Source organism: Erythrolamprus reginae, chromosome 2 (assembly GCF_031021105.1).
Source record: "Erythrolamprus reginae isolate rEryReg1 chromosome 2, rEryReg1.hap1, whole genome shotgun sequence".
NCBI lineage: Eukaryota > Metazoa > Chordata > Lepidosauria > Squamata > Dipsadidae > Erythrolamprus > Erythrolamprus reginae.
Window position 1 is genome coordinate 191,755,482 of NC_091951.1, and position 23,635 is coordinate 191,779,116.

The 23,635-nt window shown below is 44.2% G+C and overlaps 1 protein-coding gene across 21 annotated transcripts in view; it reads left to right on the plus strand.

Moving 5' to 3' along the window:
• R3HDM2 (R3H domain containing 2) overlaps positions 1-23,635 on the plus strand; it is a 246,597-nt gene that overhangs the window by 183,796 nt on the left and 39,166 nt on the right. For 11 of the 21 annotated variants that reach the window (XM_070740959.1, XM_070740953.1, XM_070740958.1 and 8 more), the window contains one exon: positions 10,294-10,448. In XM_070740959.1, the coding sequence (XP_070597060.1) occupies positions 10,294-10,448 (155 nt within the window). Of the gene's footprint in view, positions 1-10,293; positions 10,449-17,682; positions 17,785-23,635 lie in introns of all 21 variants that reach the window. The other 10 variants (XM_070740945.1, XM_070740946.1, XM_070740944.1 and 7 more) reach the window with 1 other exon arrangement.

Below are 23,635 nucleotides of genomic sequence, written 5' to 3' on the forward strand. Positions count from 1 at the left end.
AGTCTCGAATGCAAATTCATGGAGTGGCTTTAAGCAAGTAGTTATTTCTGCCCTCAGATTAGTACTATTTTGTAAAGTGTTATCAAAGAGGTGTATAATTAAATGTATTGGATGTGCCGTATTTTGATCACACAGCTTGGGTTTCCCTTCATGCTAAACTTATTTTGGAGTACCAGCATAATAGACACAGACCTGGGTGAGGAATGCAATTTGGATGGTGCTACCTACTCCCCAACGTAGGAGTTTGAGTGCATAATTAGCAGCAAAAAGGGAAATTTCTGTGTCTGGGTTGGCATTTCAGACCCAGCGGGGTATCAGGAGGTTGTAATTTTAGTCCTGTTTCTGATTATGTCCCTCTTTCTTCAAGCCTCTTCATTGCCAGCATTTTCTTTATTGGGTACTAGTACTACATAACCTCTTCCCTGCTACCAATTCTTTCTCCTGGCCTCTCAGGTACTTCTCAACCAATAAACATCCAATGTTCAGTCAGCAGGATGTAGACAAAACACATTTCATTTGTAAGCTTCCTGGATTGATAATCAAGGAGACCATATTTCTCTCCATCACAGAACTGGAAAGAACTACAGTATTTATGTTAATGTCTAGCCACCCCTCCTCTGTGTAGAAATGGTTGATTATTCTGATTCTTGATGTGGGGTTTACAATTATGTGAAAAATGCTTCCTTCCTTAGGAGCAGCCCCTGAGAAACTTACAAAAGAAGAATCATGTAGATTCCGGTATGAATGTTTACGGCATATCTACGTACAAACCTATGGCTTTCTTAAACCAATGAGTAAAGCTTGGTCCTCTCTCTCTCAGTCTTCCAAACATGAATATTTTAACCAGAGACTGTGTCAGGTGAATTCTTCACATGCTTTTAAAGAAGAATAGATGGTGCCACAGAAGTCTACTTAATTATAATTTTCTTTTTGCATAGCAACCGTTCCTTAAGATCATTTATTTTAAGCAAGTACAGCATTGTCTTTGGAAGGGGCTTTTAGTTTTTATTTTGCCACTGATGTAGAATCTTCTCTGGTAGCAAGAGGCAGACAGGTAGCCAAGGTCCAAATACTAGCAATATGGGTAAAATACAAAGCAAAATGTCTAGTTACTTTTCCATTTTCCATTTATTTTATTTTAATCCTGTATTCTGGGGTGTTTTTTTTTCAATTACATATGTTATACATGAGGCCACTTAGGGCTGTGATGGCAAACCTAAGCCAGCCTTTGCCCCAGCACATTTACCGCACATGTGCGTGCGCCTCCCACTGATCAGCTGATCTTTGAGTCTCCGCCATGCATGCACAAGGACAGGGCACATGTGCGCATGGGGGGGAGGATGTCTCACATTGTGCCTTATTTGGGGCCTGGAAGGCCTCCTAGACCAACCTGAAAGCCAAAATGGGGCATGGAATGTGAGGCGCCTCTGCACCCCAGTTTGGGCCTGGAAAGCCTCCTGCACCAACCTGGAAGCCAAAAATGGGTCGGGGTGGAGCACGTTTGGGGATGCGCATATATGGGGATGCTCGCATTGCATTTTGGGGATTTGTATGCGTGTATTTGCACGTGTGTGTGCTTCGGGCACTTGGCACCAAAAAGGTTAGCCATCACTGACTTAGGGTGAAGGAAAGCAATTTATTGGTAGGAACATGCTTAGCCATATTATAATAGGTAATAACAGCATCATTCTGTGTCTTTTGGAAATTAACTGGAATAGTTAACTAAATATGACATATAATAAATGGGAAGGCTAAAGCAGCTTCATTTATTGCCTGTGCAGTTTAAATCACAATGCACAAATCATAAGGATATGTACCACAAGAGTCCTATAAAGTTGTCTATGAGTCTCAGGAAAACTTACATTCTGTATCACACATTCATCAGTCCTTTAATCATACAGTGAATTTCTGGGAAAAATCAAGGAAGTAGACTTATGCTTCTGCCCTAGAGCAGTCAGCTTGTACAAGTGAATTTCTAATATGTGTACCATTCAGTGCTATAACAAAACAGCAATTATATATCACATCATATACCATATCAATCAAAGCAAAGCTGCGGAAATGCAATGGTTAGAATGCTATACTGCAGGCTATTTTTGCTGACTGCCAGCTGCCAGCATTCAGCAGTTCAATCCTGACCGGCTCAAGGTTGACTCCGCTTTCCAACCTTGTGAAGTCGGAAAAGTGAGGACTCAGATTGTTGGGAGCCAATATGCTGACTGTAAACTGCTTAGAGAGGGCTGTAAAGCCACTGTGAAGCGGTATGTAAGTCTAAGTGCTAGTGCACAGAGTCACAGTGGATTGAGATCTGTGTGGTGTTGGTTGTTGGCTCTTAACTAAAAGTAAATAAATGTAATATATTTCCTGAATCCTTTGCATTCATCAGGGGAAGTGGTGATGATAATTCTGTCCCTTGCAAGAATGCCTGTGGGAGTAAAAACTAGTCACTGCCTGCTGTTACTCAAATGCCACTGTAATTATGGTCATACCATTACAGTCAGAAACAGAACTTTGAAAGCCTTCACAGGGAAAAAGGGGGAAAAAAGGGTTTCTGGAGGGAGGGGGTGTTGTTTAGAATATTAAGTTTGCCAGATATTTTTTTAAAAAGGACTCATCTTAAGAGTTAACCCAAAGGAAGGGATACAGAATAGGATGATAAAATAATCAGATCCTGTTTTCGTCTTCCCCTCCCCCAGGCAGATATTTGATTTGATTCTATAAGATTTGGAATCCAACTTTATCCTTGGGGCCCACTGTATACATTTGGGCTGCCTCATGCCCTGTCAAGGATAGTTATTAACCACATTTGGGATGGCACCCTATCTTGGTTGCAGGCAGAATCAAAAGTTCTAAGAGAGTTAAATTTTTTAACTGTAAATTTATACTTTTAAATTACGGCAATGTTGAATGAATGGTACATATACCCGGTCCTTGTCTGCCATCGCAGAGCCCCCCGTGGTCATGTGATCAAAATTTGGGCCCATGATAGCCTGTCGAAACATATGACTCCAGGGGCATTTCAGTTTTCCCGTTTGCTTCTTTCTCTCTCCCGCCCCCAATCTCTACCTTTTTTGGCCCCTATACTCCGTAGCCTCTGTGTTGTATTGGTCACATTGGCCTTTGTCCTTCTTTTGCTCCTGCTTGCTGACCAAGCATGCTCAACCTGACCCTTCTGTAGGCTTTCTTCCCAAGATTATCATGGGAAGTTTTTGCGAGACCTTCAGAAAAAGGCCTCAGATGGCCAACGAGGACCAGATCGGGCATACCACAGTAGCAGTGGGAGCAAAATGGCAGCAAAAGTCAGCTTGCAGGGTTGGAGCGCAGGGTGGCGAGAGCTGCAGAATTAGGATGGCGTGGGGCTTTGTCTTTGGATCAGGGCAACTGGGTGACTGACTGCTTTTTTGCACTGTGATGCTGCTCTGTGATCAATTAGTTTTATGGGTTTCACCAATTTTTACCAACAATTCTTTGTCATTTTCACAGATCGCACTCCCCGTCACAAACTTCTTAAAAGATGACAGGGGGAAGGCAAGTCTGTACCCAGCCAGCCCCTTAACGGGGACTCTAGAATGCCAGGCAACCTTCGAAAAAGCTTAAAACTATTGTTTGCAGCTTCTTGAGTCAACTAGAGCCTTGCGCTAATTTGCGCTGCAGTTCAGGGACTTCTTGCAGCTCCAGAGTAGCAATGCAAAGCCAAGACACCCCTGAGTTGCAATGCAACTGGGAGCCAAAAGCTGCACAGTTTTGGGACTGTTTGCTGTCCTGCAAGGTAGGGTGCTGGGTGGCCAGCAGGATTGATATTAGGGAGAACGGGAATAGGCTGTTGGAGGGAATTAAAGTCAGTCCCTTAACTTAAAAGAACTGAGTCTTAGCATGGGAAGGACCAAAATGGGAATGGTTTGAATTAGTTTATATTCTCAGCTAATGATCCTTGGGTTAATGATGACAACAGGGTGTGTGATAGGACTGCTGTTGCTAAGCAATGCAAATCCTGTGATGTCGAGCCTTTACAACCACATCACTTAGTGACAGAAAAATTCCACTTCAAATTGCCATTGTAACTCGAGGTCCTCCTGTAATAATAAGTCAATTATGGTGTATATTATAGTGAGAAACTTAGTCTGAATCTGTTTTGTAGTATGATTCTGTTGTGAATCAAAGCATTTGACCGAATGTGGAACATGACTGAAGATAAAGGTTATTCTCCATACTTGGGAATGAGACCAGTAGTCACGTGTGTTATGCTCCGTGTCTTAGCCAATCAGGACCGAGCCTTCAGTCTTTTTAAATACAGTCGGATCCGCTCCTTTCCCAGATTTTGCTTGGTCCTCTGCATTGCAGAATGTTTGGTGGCTCCTCTCTTAGTGGCCTCTTCAATTCTTCTTATTTTCTTCCCCTCATTACTTCTCTCCTCCGCTCACATTCCTAACACAGCAAAAAGCACGATAACTTAATCGTTTCCAATTTCCTCCCTCTTCCCGCCCTCCTTTCCAGGGCCAGAGAATAAAAGTGGCTTTAAAGCCTCCCCTTGGTGGCAGCTCGCCTTTGGTGATTTAGCCGAAGGTGTGTGGGAGATTTTAGCAGCAAGGCTCCACACAGCGACAATTAGCAGGCCAGTGCCACACCTCGCTGCTGCTTTCGCTTTCGGTTTTGAAACTGCCCGGCTTGAGTTATAGCGGCGCAAACACTCGGGAGCGGGTTTTTTCTTCTCTCCATCCTCGGGGCTGATTCTTGTTTACTACAATTGGCGTTTCCTTTTATTTGGTGTCGTGGTCTAAGCTCTCTCAAATTCCAAACGCCATCAGCTAGCACAAACAGTACCGTTTGGCGCCAAGCCCAGCCGCAGCCCCGAGCAAGTCGCAGTAGTCTTCTCCACACCACACTCCATACTAGGCCCTCTCTTGGGATTCCACCTTAAAATTTGGCGCTGCTTTGCATATATTAGAGGGCCTAGATCCTACTCTCTCTATGCCTTCTCCCTGGAAAGTCTCCAGGGGAACAGAGGGCAGTAGAGGCCCCAGGACCAGGGGCTAGGGCAGTCAAGTTACCTTGAGGCATATTAAATTTCCTTTGGCTCTGCCTTCCTGGGGTTATTCAACCGCACCCATGGCATCCAGGAACCCCAAGAGGAATCCCACAGGAGGCAAGTGCACTCAAAAAACCAATAGAGCTACTGAGGATGACATAGAATCTCTCAGGCTTCTATTCCTCCAGCTCAAGGTGGCTTAGCTTCCAAACCTACTAGAGCTGAGAAAAGGAGGGACAAAACATTGCAAAAAATTACACGTCTCAGAGTGCAAGCGCAGGTTCACATTAGCTCACCTAGTAATAGTAGATGCTTGGAACAAACGTCCAGCAGACGTGGTTGGTAAATCCACAGTAACTAAATTTAAACATGCCTGGGATAAACCTATATCCATAGGTCTTTTTCTGCCGTCAATCTTCTATATTTCTGTTTCTATCTAACCCATCAGAAGCTCCAGAGCTGTCTCCTTCGGGTGATAATAACTCAGCCCTAGATGAACCTAACCTGAAGAGATCCCAACCTGATCTTTGGGGCTCAGGGATTGAGATTTCAGAGACCCAACAAGACTCCCCTCCAGATCCTGGCCCAGACCAGGAACCCAGGGTTGAGCCTCCTGTCTCTCAATCTTCTTCTAATGTGCCTCTTGACTTTCAGGCTATGCTAACAGCCTTATCTCAAGCTATTGATTCCAGAATCCTGGCACTAAATGCTCCTTCATCTGCGTCTGTCCTTTCCAGACAGGCTAGGGCTTCTCAACCATCCTTCTCTCTCAGGTGGAGACCGGACCCTATTCCCCCTGAGGTTTCCTCCTCCGAGGAAGAAGAAGAGGATGAGGAAGAGCAGGACCTCTCCAGAGAAGACCCCTTTCAGGGCCACTTGGAGGATGAAGATGTTCCTGCCAAGCCACTGGTATCTTCTACCATCTTCCCTCCTCACTTGTTTAAGGCACTTCTCCACAAGGTTCGTGTGACCACAGGTCTCGCTTCGCAGGATCCACCTTCTACTACACCTGCTCCAGCTCAACAGGAAACGTGTCCCTTCTTCTCTGAGGAAGGACAAGATACTGATGTAATTCCTATGCCTGAATTCTTCAAAGATGCCTTACTGAAGCAGTGGACATCCCCAGTGGTGGGACCCAGCCCTTCATCTAGGGACAAGAAGTTGTACAAAGTAGCTCCCTCCTATGAAGATCTGTTGAATTTCTCCAAGGTAGAGAAACCAATTAAGGCCCTCTACTCAGCCGCTGCCATGCCTGGAGATACTGAAGAGGTAACGAAAGCCGAAGATCGGCTTGTAGAGCAAAGAGCCATTTGGCAGACACATGGGCCATCAGAACCACAGCTTCCGCATCCTTTGCCAGGGCGATGCTACTGTGGCTCCAGCAAAGGCTCCGATTTCTCGGAGAGGGGCAGCATACAAATCCAATAAATAAGTAAGTAAGTAAGTAAATAAGTAAATAAATAAATTCAACATCACATTCCCCTGGATGACCTTCGGGGATCTAAACAACATTTTTGCTTCAGCACTATATGAAGTGAATGCCACCCTCCAGGCCTCCTGATTTTCGGCCAGATTCATAGCAGCAACCATTGTGGCCAGGAGGCTCCTTTGGCTTAGGCCATGGCAGGCAGGAGTTTGCCAGAAATGGCAACTGGCTATTGGTTCCCTCAAACGTACGAACCTATTTGGGGACCTCCTGGACCCTCTTCTAACAGAGATGTCGGACAAGAGGACGATTCTTGGCCCCACGATCAAGAAGGCAACAAAGTTTCAACAATCCTTTCGGCGTTCCTTTTGCCAACCAGACCAGAATTTTGGCTTTCAGCGGACATCAAGCCAGTATAACCCCAGGCCTCGAAACCAAGCAGATAGGTCTACCGTGGGTAGATCTAACAGGGGGTAGAGAGGTAACTCCTCCACCTGACCCTCCAAAAGATCTAGATGGTTATTTTCCATATATACCTGGCCTGGTTCCTTCCAGCCTGGCAACTATCCTCTAAGGACCCATGGGTATTAGTTACAGTTCAGTGGGGTTTTCCTTTGCCTTCCCCCCACGTTTTTTATTTCTGGTCCACTTCCTAGGTCTCAGGCCTCCAGACTCCTGAAGGAGAAGGCCATTGACCACTTATTATCCATCAGAGCCATCCAACCCGTTCCCTATTCTCATAGGGGTTCAGGTTTCTACTCCATCCTCTTTGTAGTACCCAAGCCTTCAGGCGGATGAAGGGCTATACTAGACCTGAAGAAGTTAAATCAATACATCAGGTACAGGAATTATAAGATGCATTATCTTGCCTCTATCCTGGCCTCCCTCCATCTGGGAGACTTTATGGCCTTCTTAGATCTGATGGAAGCTTACCTCCATATTGCCATCCTTAAAGGCCACAGACAATTTCTCAGATTTGCCTTTCAAGGTCGCCACTTCCAATATAGGACTGTCCTCAGCTCCCAGAGTTTCCCCAAACTACTGGTGGCTCTGGCTGCTTATATTCGGTCAGTACCCATTCACATTCAGGGCTATCTGGATGATATTCTAATTCATGCAGCCTCTAAGGAGGCTACCCTTTCGGATCTCTGAACTACTATAACTTTACTACAAAGTCATGGGTTCTCAGTTAACCAAGCTAAAAGCCAGTTAGTCCCGGATACTATCATCCAGCACCTTTGAACCCAGATAGACTCCATCCTATCAACCGTTTCCCCCTCTCAAGATAGGCAGAAAAGCATTACGGACCTTGCCCTCCTAGGCAAAATGGTCTCATGTATAGATATCATTCCCTGGGCAACGCTTCATGCCAGGGAATTTCAATGGCTTCTGTTGCTCTTTCAGAGATCCGGTCAGAGCACCTCCCACCACATCATTCCGGTTCCCTCATCTGTCTCATGGTCTCTCTCATGGTGGCTATCCTCTGCATTAGCCAAGGGCACCCACTTCAGGATTCTGGCGCACATCACCATCACAACAGATGCCAGCCTCATGGGGTGGGGAGCCCACTCGAAAAGTATGATAGCCCAGGGCACATGGTCGAAGGCAGATTCCAATCGCCCCATCAACTGGCTGCAGCTGAGAGCAGTTTCTCTAGCCCTCAAACACTTCAGGTACCAAATAAAACATCATCATGTCCAGATACTCACCAACAACATGGCTACCAAGAGCCATATATGCAAACAAGGGGCCCATTCCAAAGCCCTGATGCGGGAATCCATGAAACTGGACCTTTGGGCAGAGAGACACCTCCTCTCCCTGACAGTAGACCACGTCTCAGGGGATCTCAATCTCCAAGCAGATTGGCTCTCCCACAGAGCCACCACTATTGAGCCAAGTCTACGGATTCGCGATATCTGGGAAAGGAGCGGATCCGTCTGTATTTAAAAAGACTGAAGGCTCGGTCCTGATTGGCTAGGACATGGAGCATAACCCACGTGACTACTGTCCTCATTCTACATATGAGAAGATGCATTCAGGTGAGTATCCAACGCCTATTTTCCTACATACATAATATATACATCCTGGTGCATATTTTACTTTATCTCCTCCACCCCCTTTTCTCCAGTGCCTTAATGTTACACATGCCCACTTTTGTATTTTTCATTTTAAAAAGGTGAAATTGATGGAGATTTTGCCTTAAAAGCACCTATGCTACTTGAGATAAATGTATAGTACAGCTACTGGCATTTTTAAAAGGATCTGGACATAGAGTGTAACACTAAGTGAAACTGATGCAAATCTAGAACTCTCTGAATATGTGAAAATAATTATGGCTAGCATCCGATAAAGCATCTTCTTTGCACTCAGTATAAAAACATTCCTAATTTTACCCCGTTATTTGGCTGAGATGTATTGTATATGTAGGAATCGCTTGCTCACATATTGTTTTTCAACTTCTGTCTTAAATTTATTTGGAAGCCATTTCTTCCTAATTGGAAATCTCTACTTTTAGAGTAACTATATTTATTGTTACCAAGAGAACAGTTTTAACTAGTAGAGTGGTGTGTCTGTGAGAGAGAGGGAAGGGGGGGGGGGGGAGAGGTGAGACTCAAACAAAACCCCAAATATTTTCAAAGATTTCCGAGGAAGCTAGAAATATGGTCCTCGTTCAGCTTTGTTTTGTTGTATTACTTATAATGCAAAATATGATTTGCTGGTTGGATGTCATTCGCAGTAGCCTTTTCAGTGTAAGATAGGATTATGCAGGGTGTTATTTTTAATCATTTCAAGGTTGAAACATTCTGTCCTTGGAACATCACGTTCCATCCTCAACATGTCAAGTGCATAGTGGTAATAAAATGTACTATGGTCAATGGATCAGAAGATCAGAAGTTTACAAGAGGCTGATTAGATCATTTCTGGTACATCTCAAAGAGATATTTCAGTGATGGAAGATTGCGTAATTTTCCCTTTTTTATCATGAATTTGCTATGGAGCTATATTTTTTTCCCTGACTCTTCAGAAATGCTCAGAAGAATGTATCGAAATCAATAAAACAAGCTGGACTTATCACAAAGCTAAAAGGCTGAGCATCCATCCATAGAATATCTCAGCTCAGGTCTGGAGCAGGTAAACTAATCACAGGAAAGTTTGAGTAGAAACATAGAAGACCGACGGCAGAAAAAGACCTCATGGTCCATGTAGTCTGCCCTTATACTATTTTCTGTATTTTATCTTAGGATGGATATATGTTTATCCCAGGCATGTTTAAATTCAGTTACTGTGGATTTACCAACCACGTCTGCTGGAAGTTTGTTCCAAGGATCTACTACTCTTTCAGTAAAATAATATTTTCTCATGTTGCTTTTGATCTTTCCCCCAACTAACTTCAGATTGTGTCCCCTTGTTCTTGTGTTCACTTTCCTATTAAAAACACTTCCCTCCTGGACCTTATTTAACCCTTTAATATATTTAAATGTTTCGATCATGTCCCCCCTTTTCCTTCTGTCCTCCAGACTATACAGATTGAGTTCATTAAGTCTTTCCTGATATGTTGGAGTATCAGGAGTATGTCTAGACACATTTCTACCAATAAAGGGAAATATCTGTAGCTCAGGGTTGAAATGTGGAGTCCTTGGTGCTCTGCTAGAGACATCAGCACTGATGATGTTACCTAGTTTGGGTAATGAAATATCTGGAAGGAAACATTTCTGCATATAGTCTAGGATTTGGAATCCTTCCGTAGTGTGTTTTTTTTTCTTGCCACTCTGTTGTTTCAGGAAATAAAGCAGATCCTTTGCTCACACCTACCCACTCCATTTTTTCTTTTTAAACGAAGGTCTCTCTCTAAGTACTCCTGAAGCCTGCAGTCAAGTCTCCTCTATGCAGCCTGGCCGAAGCCTCTTGCCGTGTGCCACTCAACAACTGCAGCAGCAGCCGCTTCCACCCACACCGCAGCAACAGCCAGCGATGACTAATCACATCATATCACAGGTGAGTCATTATTCAGTGGTGGGGTGAGCTCTTCCTTGTGGCTCCTTACAAAGGAAGTGGTGGTGGCCGACGGGGCACTCGCAGATGTTTGTACGAAGCTCGGATAATGTTTTATGACCTTGTGCATAGTCTCCTTTAGATGGTCCGCTTTCTACTTGGACTGCAGCATAAAATTGGGACTCGCCTGGCTTCCTGTGGGGTATATTTTGAGGTGGCCCTCAAACATTAGAGTGCAATATTTTTTTTAAATAAGGTTTAGTGCTTTAGCATCTCTGTTTGCTAGGGACAGAGTGGAGGTGCACACATTCGGTATTAACAGTGTTCCCTCGCTTTTCGCGGGGGATGCGTTCTGAGACCGCCCGCGAAAGTCGAATTTCCGCGAAGTAAATACGCTAATTTTGGCTATGAACAGTATCCCAAGCCTTCCCTTAACACTTTAAACTCCTAAATTGCAATTTTCCATTCCCTTAGCAACCATTCAGATTATTACTCACCATGTTTATTTATTAAAGTTTATTTTAAAAAATATTTATTAAAGGCAGATGAAAGTTTGGCGATGACATATGACGTCACCGGGTTGGAAAAACCGTGGTATAGGGAAAAAACCCGCAAAGTATTTTTTAATTAATATTTTTGAAAAACCGTGGTATAGACTTTCCGCGAAGTTCGAACCCGCGAAAATCGAGGGAACACTGTACCTTCCTTTTCAAACAGTGGTGAAAACTAATCAAGGAGAAAAGCAACCCAGAACTAAGGAGAAATTTCCTGACAGTTAGAAAAATTAAGCAGCGGAACGATTTGCCTCCAGAGGTTGTAAATACACTGGAAGTTTTTAAGAAGAAATTGGACAATCATTTGTCTGAAATGGTATAGGGCAGTGATGGTGAACCTTTTTTTCCTCGGGTGCTGAAATTGTGTGCATGCTATTGCTCATGCTCGAGTGCCCATACCCATAATTCAATGCCTGGGGAGGGCAAAACAGCTTCCCCTGCCCATTGGAGGCCCTCCAGAGGTGGGAAACAGCCTGTTTCCCAACTTTTGGTGGGCCCAGTAGGCTCGTGTTTCACCCTGCCCAGGCTCCACCCTGGGGCCAGGGAGGGTAAAAGCACCCTCTCCCATCCTCCCGGAGACTTCCTGGAAACCAAAAATGCTCTCTCAGAGCCTCTGTGCAATCCAAAAATCAGCTGGCTGGCACACACACGAACGTTGGAACTGAGCTGGGGCAACAGCTCATGTGCCAGCAGATATGGCTCCTCATGCCACCTGTGACACCCGTGCCATGGGTTCGCCATCACTGGGTTAGGGTTAGTGATGGCTAATCTTTTCTGGATTCAGTGCCCAAAGCATGCACGCAAGCCCCCCCCCCCAAATGCAATGTGTGTGTGGGCCCAATGCATGTACCCTGCTCCCCGTGCATGTGCACACAGGCCCCTTATGCACTCTACACATGTGCATGTGGCCCCGTGCATGCTTCTGCACATGCGCACATAACCCACGCATGCGCCACACCCCTTGTGCATGCACACTCATCCCCTGCATGCCCCACCCGCCCCTGCTCATGCATGGCAGAAACCCAAAGACCAGCTGGACAATGAGAGAGACGACTGTGCATGTGTGGCAGAACTGAGCTGGGCAATGCCTTGCATACTCACAAGGAGGGTGCTGCGTACCACCTCCGGCATGTGTGCCATAGGTTCGCCATCACTGGTATAGGGTTTCCTGCCTAAGCAGTGGGTTGGACTAGAACAGTGATTTTCAACCTTTTTTGAGCCGCGGCACATTTTTTACATTTACAAAATCCTGGGGCACACGACCAACCAAAATGACACAAAATGACACCCTAAGATACTCTCCACTCTTTTTCCATCCCTGTCTCCTCCCCACCCTTGTGTGTGTGTGTGTGTGTGTGTGTGTGTGTGTATACACACTCTTGAACCATTTCCAAAAACAGGTGAGGGTTTTTTTCTCTCTTATTCTTTGGGTGCTTTTTATCATATGCTTTAAATCAAGAGTCACTTCTCTCTCTCTTTTGTTTCTCTCTCTTTCCTCTCATTCTGTCTCAATCATTTTCTCATTTCTCTTTTTTCCTCCCCTTTTTGCTCATTTCTCTCTCTCTCTCTCCCTTCCTCTCCTTTTCTCTCTCTCTCTCTTGCTTTCTTTCTCTCTCTCTTGCCTTCTCTCTCTCTCTCACTCTCTTTCTCTCTCTCTTTCTCTCTTTCTTTTTCTCTCTCTTTCTCTCTCTCTTGCTTTCTCTCTTTCTCTCTCCCTTCCTCTCCTTTTCTCTCTCTCTCTCTCTTGCTTTCTTTCTCTCTCTCTTGCCTTCTCTCTCTCTCTCACTCTCTTTCTCTCTCTCTTTCTCTCTCTCTTGCTTTCTCTCTTTCTCTCTTTCTTTCTCTCTCTCTTTCTCTCTCTCTTGCTTTCTCTCTTTCTCTCTCCCTTCCTCTCCTTTTCTCTCTCTCTCTCTCTTGCTTTCTTTCTCTCTCTCTTGCCTTCTCTCTCTCTCTCACTCTCTTTCTCTCTCTCTTTCTCTCTCTCTTGCTTTCTCTCTTTCTCTCTTTCTTTCTCTCTCTCTTTCTCTCTCTCTTGCTTTCTCTCTTTCTCTCTCCCTTCCTCTCCTTTTCTCTCTCTCTCTCTCTCTGTTGCTTTCTTTCTCTCTCTCTTGCCTTCTCTCTCTCTCTCTCTCTTGCTTTCTCTCTTTCTCTCTTTCTTTCTCTCTCTCTTTCTCACTCTCACTCTCTCAACAAAAAGTTGCGAGACCAGAACCTGAGCTTCTTTCTTCGCGGCACACCTGACCATGTCTCGCGGCACACTAGTGTGCCATGGCACACTGGTTGAAAAACACTGGACTAGAAGACTTCCAAAGTCCCTTCCAGCTGTTCTGTTCTTGATTTTTGGGTAGTTTCTTTTTGGTTTTTCTATTTTTCAATTGGATCCTACAAGATGTAGTGAAATGCAAGAACCTGCCCTCTCAAGGAAATTTTCAGGATGCATCAATAGAAATAGGAAGAATAGGCACATTTATTCCTTAGATTCTTCATTAGGGACGTGCTGGGTAGAAGGCCTGAAGCAGAAAGGTGTTTCAAATTAGGCTTGAGTGTACAAACTGTCTGCCAGCACTTCCTTTCCTGAGTTGCTTGATAGAAAAAATGGGTTTGAGTTAAGGAGACTGTGCCTCATTGATCCTTGGTTGCATCTAGTTGGTACCACTTACATCACTTGAGGTCGTGTAGCTACATGCATGCTCATCAAAAAGGAAAGCTGCTCTAAGCAGGTGTTTATAAGTGCGCCCATAGTTCTTCAGCTTCAAGCTAGATCAAGAGGGGAATTGTCAAGTCATGTTATCATGGATGACTCCTGCCCTGATACCTCGCCCTGCTGATTTTATTTTGCCACACAGAACCAATGCATGACTCATTGAAATATATGTATGGCTTGCAGGACTTAGGCATATACTTACTAGTTTAGTCCAGATGGAGATGCTGATTAAAACGTATACGCCACCTGACTCCCAGCGATTCTGGTGGTTCGAAACATTTAAAAACAAGGAACACTAGAAAAACACAAAACCAATTTTTTAAAAAAGCAGAGAGCGGTTGTATTTTTCTGTGGTCCCAATTGTTTAATTGATGGAACCTGAAGTGTACCAATCTTGTCAGATTGAGCTGGCCAGACAGAAGATGACAAAATATGAAATAAGTTTTCTCCCTTCTAGGCACCCTCTTCTTCCTCTGTTTTCTTTTCTTTTTAATGAACTCTGTATCCTCAGCTGTAGCATGGGAGAGAGAACAGACCTCAGCTACCGAGGGTTTGGAGGCCATTAGTTTATTAGCTCTGATGTTGTTCCTGGGATTGAGCCAGTTTAGGAGTTACAGCCCTAAGTGCTTTTCACTAAAAAAAGGAAGGATACATCAGATAATGTTAGGATGGTTCTATCTTTGACCTTTGCCACTTGACTCCTACTGCATCCCAGTAAATGTTAACCCAGTGCAGAAATTAGACAACTAGGCAACCTGAACAAAAGACATCTTAATGACCCAACCAAGAAAGGTCAGATGAAAAGTAGTGAACCCATTTTTCCAAACTTTTGTGGAAGCCCCAAGTCCCAATATATATCTTCATCCAGTTGTGTCGCTGCCAGGGACTCCAACATACAATACAGCTAAAACTTACAAAGAAACTTTTATATCTCACAGAGATATTCTGTCTTCCCACTACAGTACCTCCAGAAAATCATAGACCTAATAAAAGAGGAAAATGAGGTCATTGTTTGACTTGATGTCACCGCAATCTTTCTATCCCAGGTCCCACAACTAGCAAAAGAATCCATGCCACTAAAGTGACCACTCAATCCACTGCAGCACAACCAACACAAGCTAATGAAAGGATAATACTTCCATACATCAAAAACATATTAGAAACAACCATCATAGTGTTAACATCGCACAAGATCATCATAGCACACTAATCAACTAAGGCACATCATAATATTTTAAGGAAACCAAACGACCCACTAGCCCAGTGCTTCTAAATTATTTTCTGCTACGCCCCCCCCAGGAATAAGTAAACATTTTGCGCACCCCCCAACTCTCCAATTTAAGCCCCAATGGAATTTTAGTGTTAATATTTATTATAAGCTGCAAGCAAACTATTGGCTGGGGAATGCTGCTCTACCACTTACCTGGGAGTAAGTGACACTGAACTCAGTGGAGCCTATTTTCGGTTAGGCAGGCCTATGTTATTGTGATTACCGCCCTCTTTTGACATGGGGCCAGGCCAGCTTAAGTTCATGATTACTGTGGCACCCACCGCAAACAACAAAAACCCACACAGCTGTCCTGCCCCACCTGGCCACCTTCTCTTCTGGGCTTAGAGCAGCGTGTAACTGGGAAAACACTCAAGAATCAATCAAGAGGTACCAAACATGTTCCCCGGGATCACATGAGCCCCCCCTGCCATCGCTCTAGGGGCCCCACTATTTGAGAAGGATTGCACTAGCAAGAAGACCAAGTATTAGGACTCCAACACTACATTGGACAGACAGACAGGACTAGCAGGGTGCAGTCCTGAACATCAATATCAAGAGGTCAAAAGTTACAATGGAAACCTCTTCACTTTACAAAAACTCAACCACCTGTGAATTTCCTAAGCTAAGCTAAGAAAACACTAACAAATTCCTAGAAGCTTGGCACTCTGACAGATCAGCCATCAGTAAACACATAAAGATAAACCACATTTAAACACCAGTCAAAAATGACAATAAAAAAGCTAATGAGGAAACCAAAATGCCAGAATACATCCTCCCCAGCAGCCAATACCCATATAAGCAGGAATTAATACCAGACGAAGCAGAAAACAATACTCTAATCAAGCAACCAAACAAGTAGGAAAGTATATACTAATCAAAGAACTACAAAAGAAAAAGACACCCCCCACAGCAATACAGATATTTGCAAGGGAAGCTACTATTTATAAACAGAGCAAAACACTCACTAAGAGAGATGATGTTATGTACCTAGGCATGAAAGCCAGCTGGGTGAGATTGGGCCAGTCATTCATTCTCTCTTAGTCCAACCCACCTGACAGGGTTGTTGTGGGAAAATAGGAGGAAGGTGTATTATGTTCATTGTCCTGAGTTATTTATTTAAAATGATAAAGGCAAGATATAAGTAAATGGATGAATACATAAATATTTACTGTGTTACAATCTTGTACATAACTCTATAATATAGAATGGAACCTATGATTAGAGAAATGGAAGGATTTTGCTATTCTAATTTAGAGGCAGTACATTCATTTTAAAGGGGGAAAGGGATATAAGCATTTCTATCAGATTTAAGGAGCAATAGCACATTTGGAAATTCTGTTTTATATTAAGGCAAGGGCAAAGGGACCAAGTTTTCCAGGACTTTTCATTAGGCATGCTAATTTATGTAAAGTTTGAAATGGGATGGAAAGAGATATGAAGTGCAAATTGTATTAATGTCTTTTCATTTATAGCTAACATTGCCTTTTTATCTTTGAACTTCATAATCTTATTGATGTAATCAAACTCTCTTCATCACCCTTATTTCTTAAAGTTAGTCATCTTTTTTTGCTAAAGACCTCCAATGCTCCATACCAGCTAATACTACATCCTCAAAAAGCGTATTTTGTATTTGTGTTTTAGTGTCTGAAAAGGGAACCTCTTTTGTTCAGGTTTCTAGTCCTTCATGTTTCCAAACAGAAAAAGAATCCAAAGCAATATAATTTTTTAAACCTGTGGGAGAGCTTCAACTTTTCCTGTTCTGAGCTATTTCTGGACGTATTGATTTCAACTTGTTAAATCCTTCTACCTCTCCTACCAACCAACATGGCTGGTGCTAATAGTTTTGGAAATTGAAATACATCCCTCTGGATGATGCCCAGGGCCTTTTGTTTACTTTCCTGACTTATTAGAATGTGCAGACCTTTGATAGTTTTGTAAAATCCTATGAGACATCCACAAAATAACTTATCAACTATTTATTTATTCCCCTTACTTAACTGCATCTCTCTAGACCAGGATGTCAAACTCAAACTTAGATCTAGCCCAGTCTGTGGGATGCTTAAATCTGACTCATAGGGCCGGTCTGGAAATAGCAAAGGACTCATCCAGGGTGCCTCTGGCAGTCAAAATTGAGGGGGGGGGAGGGGGGGGAGCGGCATGCACATTTTGCCCAGCCAAAACGGGGTGTAGTCCCCCTCCCCCTCCATGCACCCCATTTTCAGCCTGGACAGCTTCCTGCAGCATCCTACTGGCCATTCTTTCCTTCGCAAAGAATCAGGAAGGTGGTCCATAGATGGAGAAGCTTTCTTTCTGAACTCTGCAGTGTTTCAAGACCTGGTAGTCCAATTCATTGTGTTTTATGAGGCCCTATGCACACTTGCTTCTTCTGGGATATTTGCCTTGCGGGAAAATGCTAGGAAAAAAATATAGGTTCCCCAGCGATCCAAGACCATGCCACTCCTCCTGTCCTTTCCCTCTGAGCAAATGTCTTTCAGAGCACCCATTCCTTATTTTCTCTCTCTTTAAAATAGATGGGGGGGGGATGAGGGAATAGCTCAGTCGCTGTCGGCACTTTTAAACTGCTTATCTGTATGTATATATAGTTACTAACCTCTTTCTACCTTTTCTCCCCTCCTTCCCCCCACCCTTTTCTCATGCCTGTTTCTTCCCCTTCTCCTCCCCTTTTACCCCGTCCTGCTCATCTCTTAGCCGGTCCCAGCATTGCAGCCCTCTCCGCAGCCAGTTCAGTACTCTCCAAGCTCCTGTCCCCAAGTCCTCCTGCCAGTCTCTCCACCCCAGCAGTACAATATGGTATTAAAAACCCTATAACTTCTTACTGTCTTTTCTCTCTACCTGTATTCCTGCTTTGCTTATCCACATATATTGTGTTGTGCACCCAAACTGATCGTATCAACTGCTTTTGGAATCCTTTGAAAGGAAGTAAGATACTAGGTAGAACAGACCAGGAAATAACAATCATTTGAATTCTTTCTACTTTGCTGTAAAGCTGCATTAACAGAATCCTGCAAATCTAATGAGCCATGGTGACGCAGTGTTAGAATGCAGTACTGCAGGCTACTTCTGCTGGCTGACTGCCATTTGGCAGTTCGAATTTCCATCCTTCCGAGGTTAGTAAAATGGGGCCCCAGATTGTTGGAAGCAACGTGTAGGCTGATTCTGTAAACCGCTTAGAGAGGGCTATAAACTATACACTGGAACATATGCACCAAGACAAATTCCTTGTGTGTCCAATCACACTTGGCCAATAAAGAATTCTATTCTATTCTAAAGCATTATGAAGTGGCATTATAAGTCTAAGTGCCATTGCTATAATCCTCCCACACACACACACACATTATTTCCTTGAACATACAAGAAACTAGGAAGGGTCTCTCTGAGCCTCTTACCTGCCCAATTATCTAACTACTGTTGTACATACTCCTGGTCAGTTGGAGGATGATGAAGATATTGAGGACTCGGATTCAGATAGTGTTTATGAATTAGTGGGGGGCCGGGGTTACAGGTAGTAGAACAGGTGGGAGGCCAGCCACAGGATGGGGCTATGAGTTCAGGATTTAGTGAGGGAGAATCAGACGTTCGCTGGGTTAACCCTAAATTCAGAAGGGCCCAAGAACGTAGAGACCAGGTGTCTGGAAGAAGATACTAAAGAGAGGAATGGGTTAAATACTGTAGTGATGTATTTGGCACGTCAGGGGGGCAGTGGGGAAGAAGGGTGGAGTTTCAACGTTGCCGGAGAGAAAAATTGATGTTTTTCTTGCCGCTCTCAAGTAAGCAAAAGTATTCTGTGTTGATTAACAGTCAGTTCTGCTGTTTTAGAAATCATGCCGTTAGGAAAATAAATCTTGTTAAGTGGAGAAGGAGAAGGAATGTGAGAAATGCAGTTAAGGGAGATAACGGACCAAGTGCCTGTATGGAATGTGTTTGAATTCCAGAAGAGCAGAGAAATAAATGGAGTTTCTTTATTCGTGATATAATGCATTTAGTAAAAGTTGTTTGTAATTGCCAAATTTCTACCAGAAACCAGAACAACTACAGGCTATATTGTCTCTTATTTTATTGTTCCATTGGCAGTGTTATTTGACTTGTTCTGCCCAGGTCTTTCCCACATATTATTGCACTACCGCACTCTGCCACCACTATCTCTGGCTTCGTTTCAAGGCGGGGATCCCCCACCTCTAGGCCCTGGTCCAGTTCTGAACTAGGCCATATAAGTAGCAGGTGAGTGCATGTGTGTGTGCAGCTCTACTTGTACGAGCTGTGGACACTTGCACTCGCATGTGTGCCTGCCACTCACATGGAACCGTCCCCTCTCCTGCTGGGCTGCTAAACCAGAAAGGTTGGGGACCACTGCCGTTTTTGCCCTCCCCAGGCTTCTAGAAAGGCTTTAGAGTTTCTGGAGAGCAAAAAAAAAAAAAAAGGTCTCCTGGTTTAATCAAAAGTTGGCAAATGGGCCATTTTCTGCCTGGGGGGGGGCGGTGGGGGAGGCTGTTTTCACCCTCCCCAGCCTCCTAGAAAGGCTCTAAAACAGTGGTTCTCAACCTTGGGGTCGGGACCCCTTTGGGGGTCGAACGACCATTTCACAGGGGTCGCCTAAGACCATGGGAAAAGACAAATTTCCAATGGTGTTAGCAACTAAAGCTTCTATTCTGGCATCTCAGAACATATTTTTACAATCCAACCAATCAGGCGTTTACATGGGCGGGGGTGTCTCTCTGACCTCTTGCCAATCAGCTTAAAGATCTGTTGGAAGAATTGGCGCTTAAATTATAGTTGGGGGTCACCACAAGATAAGGAACTGCATTAAGGGGTCACGGCATTAGAAAGGTTGAGAACCACTGCTCTAAAACCTGGCGAGAGCGAAAAACAGGCATGCTATCCCATGCCGGGAGCGGGGGTGGGTGAGCACATGGAATTATGGGTTGGTGGGCATGCTCCCCTCCCACATCTTTCCCCCCTTTTGACACACGAACTAAAAAAGATTCATCATCACTGTTATAGCTGATCTGAGGGCGTGAGAAGAAAGGGGATTGTAAAGATGATCATTGTTCATTGGTTGGGCAGATATAAGCATCTAAAGCTGCATTTCACTTTCCTCTGTCTCCCCTGCCCCTCCACCCCAGTTCTCCCAAACACATATTGTGATAGTAGACTGAATAGAAGTTCAGTAGGAATGTTAGAACAGCAAGCAGGTTACAGAGAAGCTTGTTGGGTGAGAGGGAAAAAGAGACTATCATTCACCACTGGAAATTGATGGCTATTGCCCACAACAATTTTCAGGAGGAAAATTAGAAGCCCTTTAGCCAGCAGTAACTCCTTGTGCCTGATTTTGTTTGCTTGATTTGCAATCAAGGGAGTATGTTTGCAATCAAGACGGAGTGGCTGTGGGTCTTGCCTCCCAAGGACAATTCCATCTGTCCGGCCATTACCCGAGGGGGAGAATCACTGACCCCCTCAGCGAAGGTTCGCAACTTGGGCGTCCTCCTCGATCCACAGCTCACATTAGAGAAACATCTTTAAGCTGTGGCGAGGGGGGCGTTTGCCCAGGTTCGCCTTGTGCACCAGTTGCAACCCTACTTGGACCGGGAGTCACTGCTCACAGTCACTCATGCCCTCATCACCTCGAAGCTCGACTACTGTAATGCTCTCTACATGGGGCTACCTTTGAAAACTGTTCGGAAACTTCAGATCGTGCAGAATGCAGCTGCGAGAGCAATCATGGGCTTTCCTAAATTTGCCCATGTTACACCAACACTCCGCAGTCTGCATTGGTTGCCGATCAGTTTCCGGTCACAATTCAAAGTGTTGGTTATGACCTATAAAGCCCTTCATGGCACCGGACCAGATTATCTCAGGGACCGCCTTCTGCCGGGTCCCGTCAACTGAACAATGTCATTTGGCAGGACCCAGGGGAAGAGCCTTTTCTGTGGCAGTCCCGGCCCTCTGGAACCAACTCCGCCCAGAGATTAGAATAGCCCCCACCCTCCTTGCCTTTCGTAAGCTCCTTAAAACCCACCTCTGCCGTCAGGCATGGGGGAATTGAGATCCTCTTTCCCCCTAGGCCTTTACAATTCTATGCAATGTATGTAGGTATGTATGTTTGGTTTTATATTAATGGGTTTTTAATCATTTTTAGTATTAGATTACTATTGTACACTGTTTTATTGTTGCTGTTAGCCGCTCCGAGTCTCCGGAAAGGGGTGGCATACAAATCCAATAAATAAATAAATAAATGTTTAAAAAGAACATACTAAGAAGATTGGGCTTTTTCCAAAAGCTTGCTCAGGGAGATGATAACTAGATGTCCGAAACTCAGCATCCATAATCCCCAAGTCAGGATTGCTAATGACCAGACTGCCTAGAGCCGTCATGGCGAACCTATGGCACACATTCCAAAGTTGGCACACAGAACTGTAGCTATGCCAGCTCCAGCCAACTGATTTTCAGTCTTGAGGAGAGCCATTCTGTCCTCTGGAGACTTCAGGGAAGCTCCCCCGAAAGCCCCAGAGTGCAAAAAACGGCCAAACAGGCCAACCGGAAGTTTGGAAAAACAGACTTCTGGTTTGCCCGTTGTGCTGTTTTTCACACACTGGAGCCTTCAGGGAAGCTTCATGAAGCCCCAGAGTGTGAAGAACAGCACAATGGGCAAACCGTAAGTCCATTTTTCCAAACTTCTGGTTGGCCCGTTTGGCTGGTTTTTTTCACCGTCCCTTCAGTGAGGCCTGTGCACAGGCGTGGGGGTAGGGGTGGATTGTGTGCATGCGTGCCCACACACACACACACCCTTTTAGCACACAAATCAAAAAAGATTCGCCATCACTGGCCTAGAGGAATATGAGGTTGCATGTTCGGGAACATTTTACAGGTAGCCTTTGACTTAACAACAGTTCATTCAGTGACCCTTTAAGGTTACAACGGCACTGGAAAATTGACCTACGGTTGTTTTTCACACTTAATGACCATTGCAGCATGCCCATGGTCATGCGATTAAAATTCAGAAGCTTGGCAACTGACTTGTCTTTATGACAGTTGTAGGGTCCTGGGATCATGGGACCATCTTTTGCAACCTTCTGATAGGCAGAGTCAACAGAAGCCAAATTCCCTTTAACATCCATGTTACTAACAACTGCACTGGTTCACTCCACACTGGTGGCAAGAAAGATGGTAAAACAGGACAAATGAGCCGAGGTGGCGCAGCAAGTAGAGTGCTGTACTGCAGGCCACTAAAGCTGACTGCTAGATCTGCAGGTCAGTGGTTCAAATCTCATCACCGGCTCAAGGTTGACTCAGCCTTCCATCCTTCCAAGGTGGGTAAAATGAGGACCGGGATTGTGGGGGCAATATGCTGGCTCTGTTAAAAAGTGCTATTACTAACATGTTGTAAGCTGCCCTGAGTTTAAGGAGAAGGGCGACATAAAAAACCCAAATAAATAAATAAATAAAACTCACTTAACAAATGTTTCGCTTATCGACATAAATGTTGGGCTCCATTGTGATCGTAAATCAAGGACTACCTTAAACCCACAGGCAGCATACATGTGTTTCAGTACCCTCCATGTACCTCTAAGTTTATTACGCCATCTTGAACCCAGCTTGCATAAAGTAATTTGTCCTTACTTGGGTCAGAACTGAGTTTTGATTGTGCTTGCGGCTTGTAAATTGATAGAAACATAGAAACATAGAAGACTGACGGCAGAAAAAGACCTCATGGTCCATCTAGTCTGCCCTTATACTATTTCCTGTATTTTATCTTACAATAGATATATGTTTATCCCAGGCATGTTTAAATTCAGTTACTGAGGATTTACCAACCACGTCTGCTGGAAATTTGTTCCAAGGATCTACTATACTATAATCAAAGGAAATGCTAGAGCAGCAGCACCCCTCCCAATTTTTAGGGCACAAAGAACCGGTTCTTAACCGAAAGGTTTTTCTATGGACCGGAGAGAGAGCTTCGGTGGTGCAGTGGTTAGAGTGCAGTCCTGCAAGCTACTTCTGCTGATCACCAGCTGCCTGCAGTTTGGCAGATCGAATCTCAGTAGGCTCACGGTTGACTCAACCTTCCGTCCTTCCAATGTCGGTAAATTGAGGATCCAGATTGTTGGGGGCAATAGGCTTACTCTCTGTAAACCACTTAGAGAGGGCTGAAAAGCACTGTGAAGCGGTATATAAGTCAAAATGCTATTGTTAAGTGCTATTGCTCTTGATTGTGCATGCTTCCTGCATCCTGCAGGTGAGGCTTTGCTTATTTGTTGGGCCCAGATTCTGGCATGCTGTGGGTTTGGGGAGCTCTATGCTACAGGTTGTTTGGAAATGTCTATGTCTGAAATCTTAGCCTACATCTTCTATAGCTTACTAAAACACTACCTTTAACCGACAAAATCTGTTGATGAGCAATAGAAGTCAGCCTTTATGGTGGAGTCATAGCATAAAGAAAATTGAGGCTTGGAATCTAAGAAGCATAAATGGTAAAGACCATAAATTAACATATGAAATAAGGAGAAAACATGTTGTGGGGAAGAATGTAATAGCTTCAAAGAAAGTACAGATGCATAGATAAGTATGAGCGAAAGGGCTGAAAGGCATGTCTGCACATACAAATTAGTGTCATCCAAGTTATTCTGAGGGTATATTAAAATAGAAA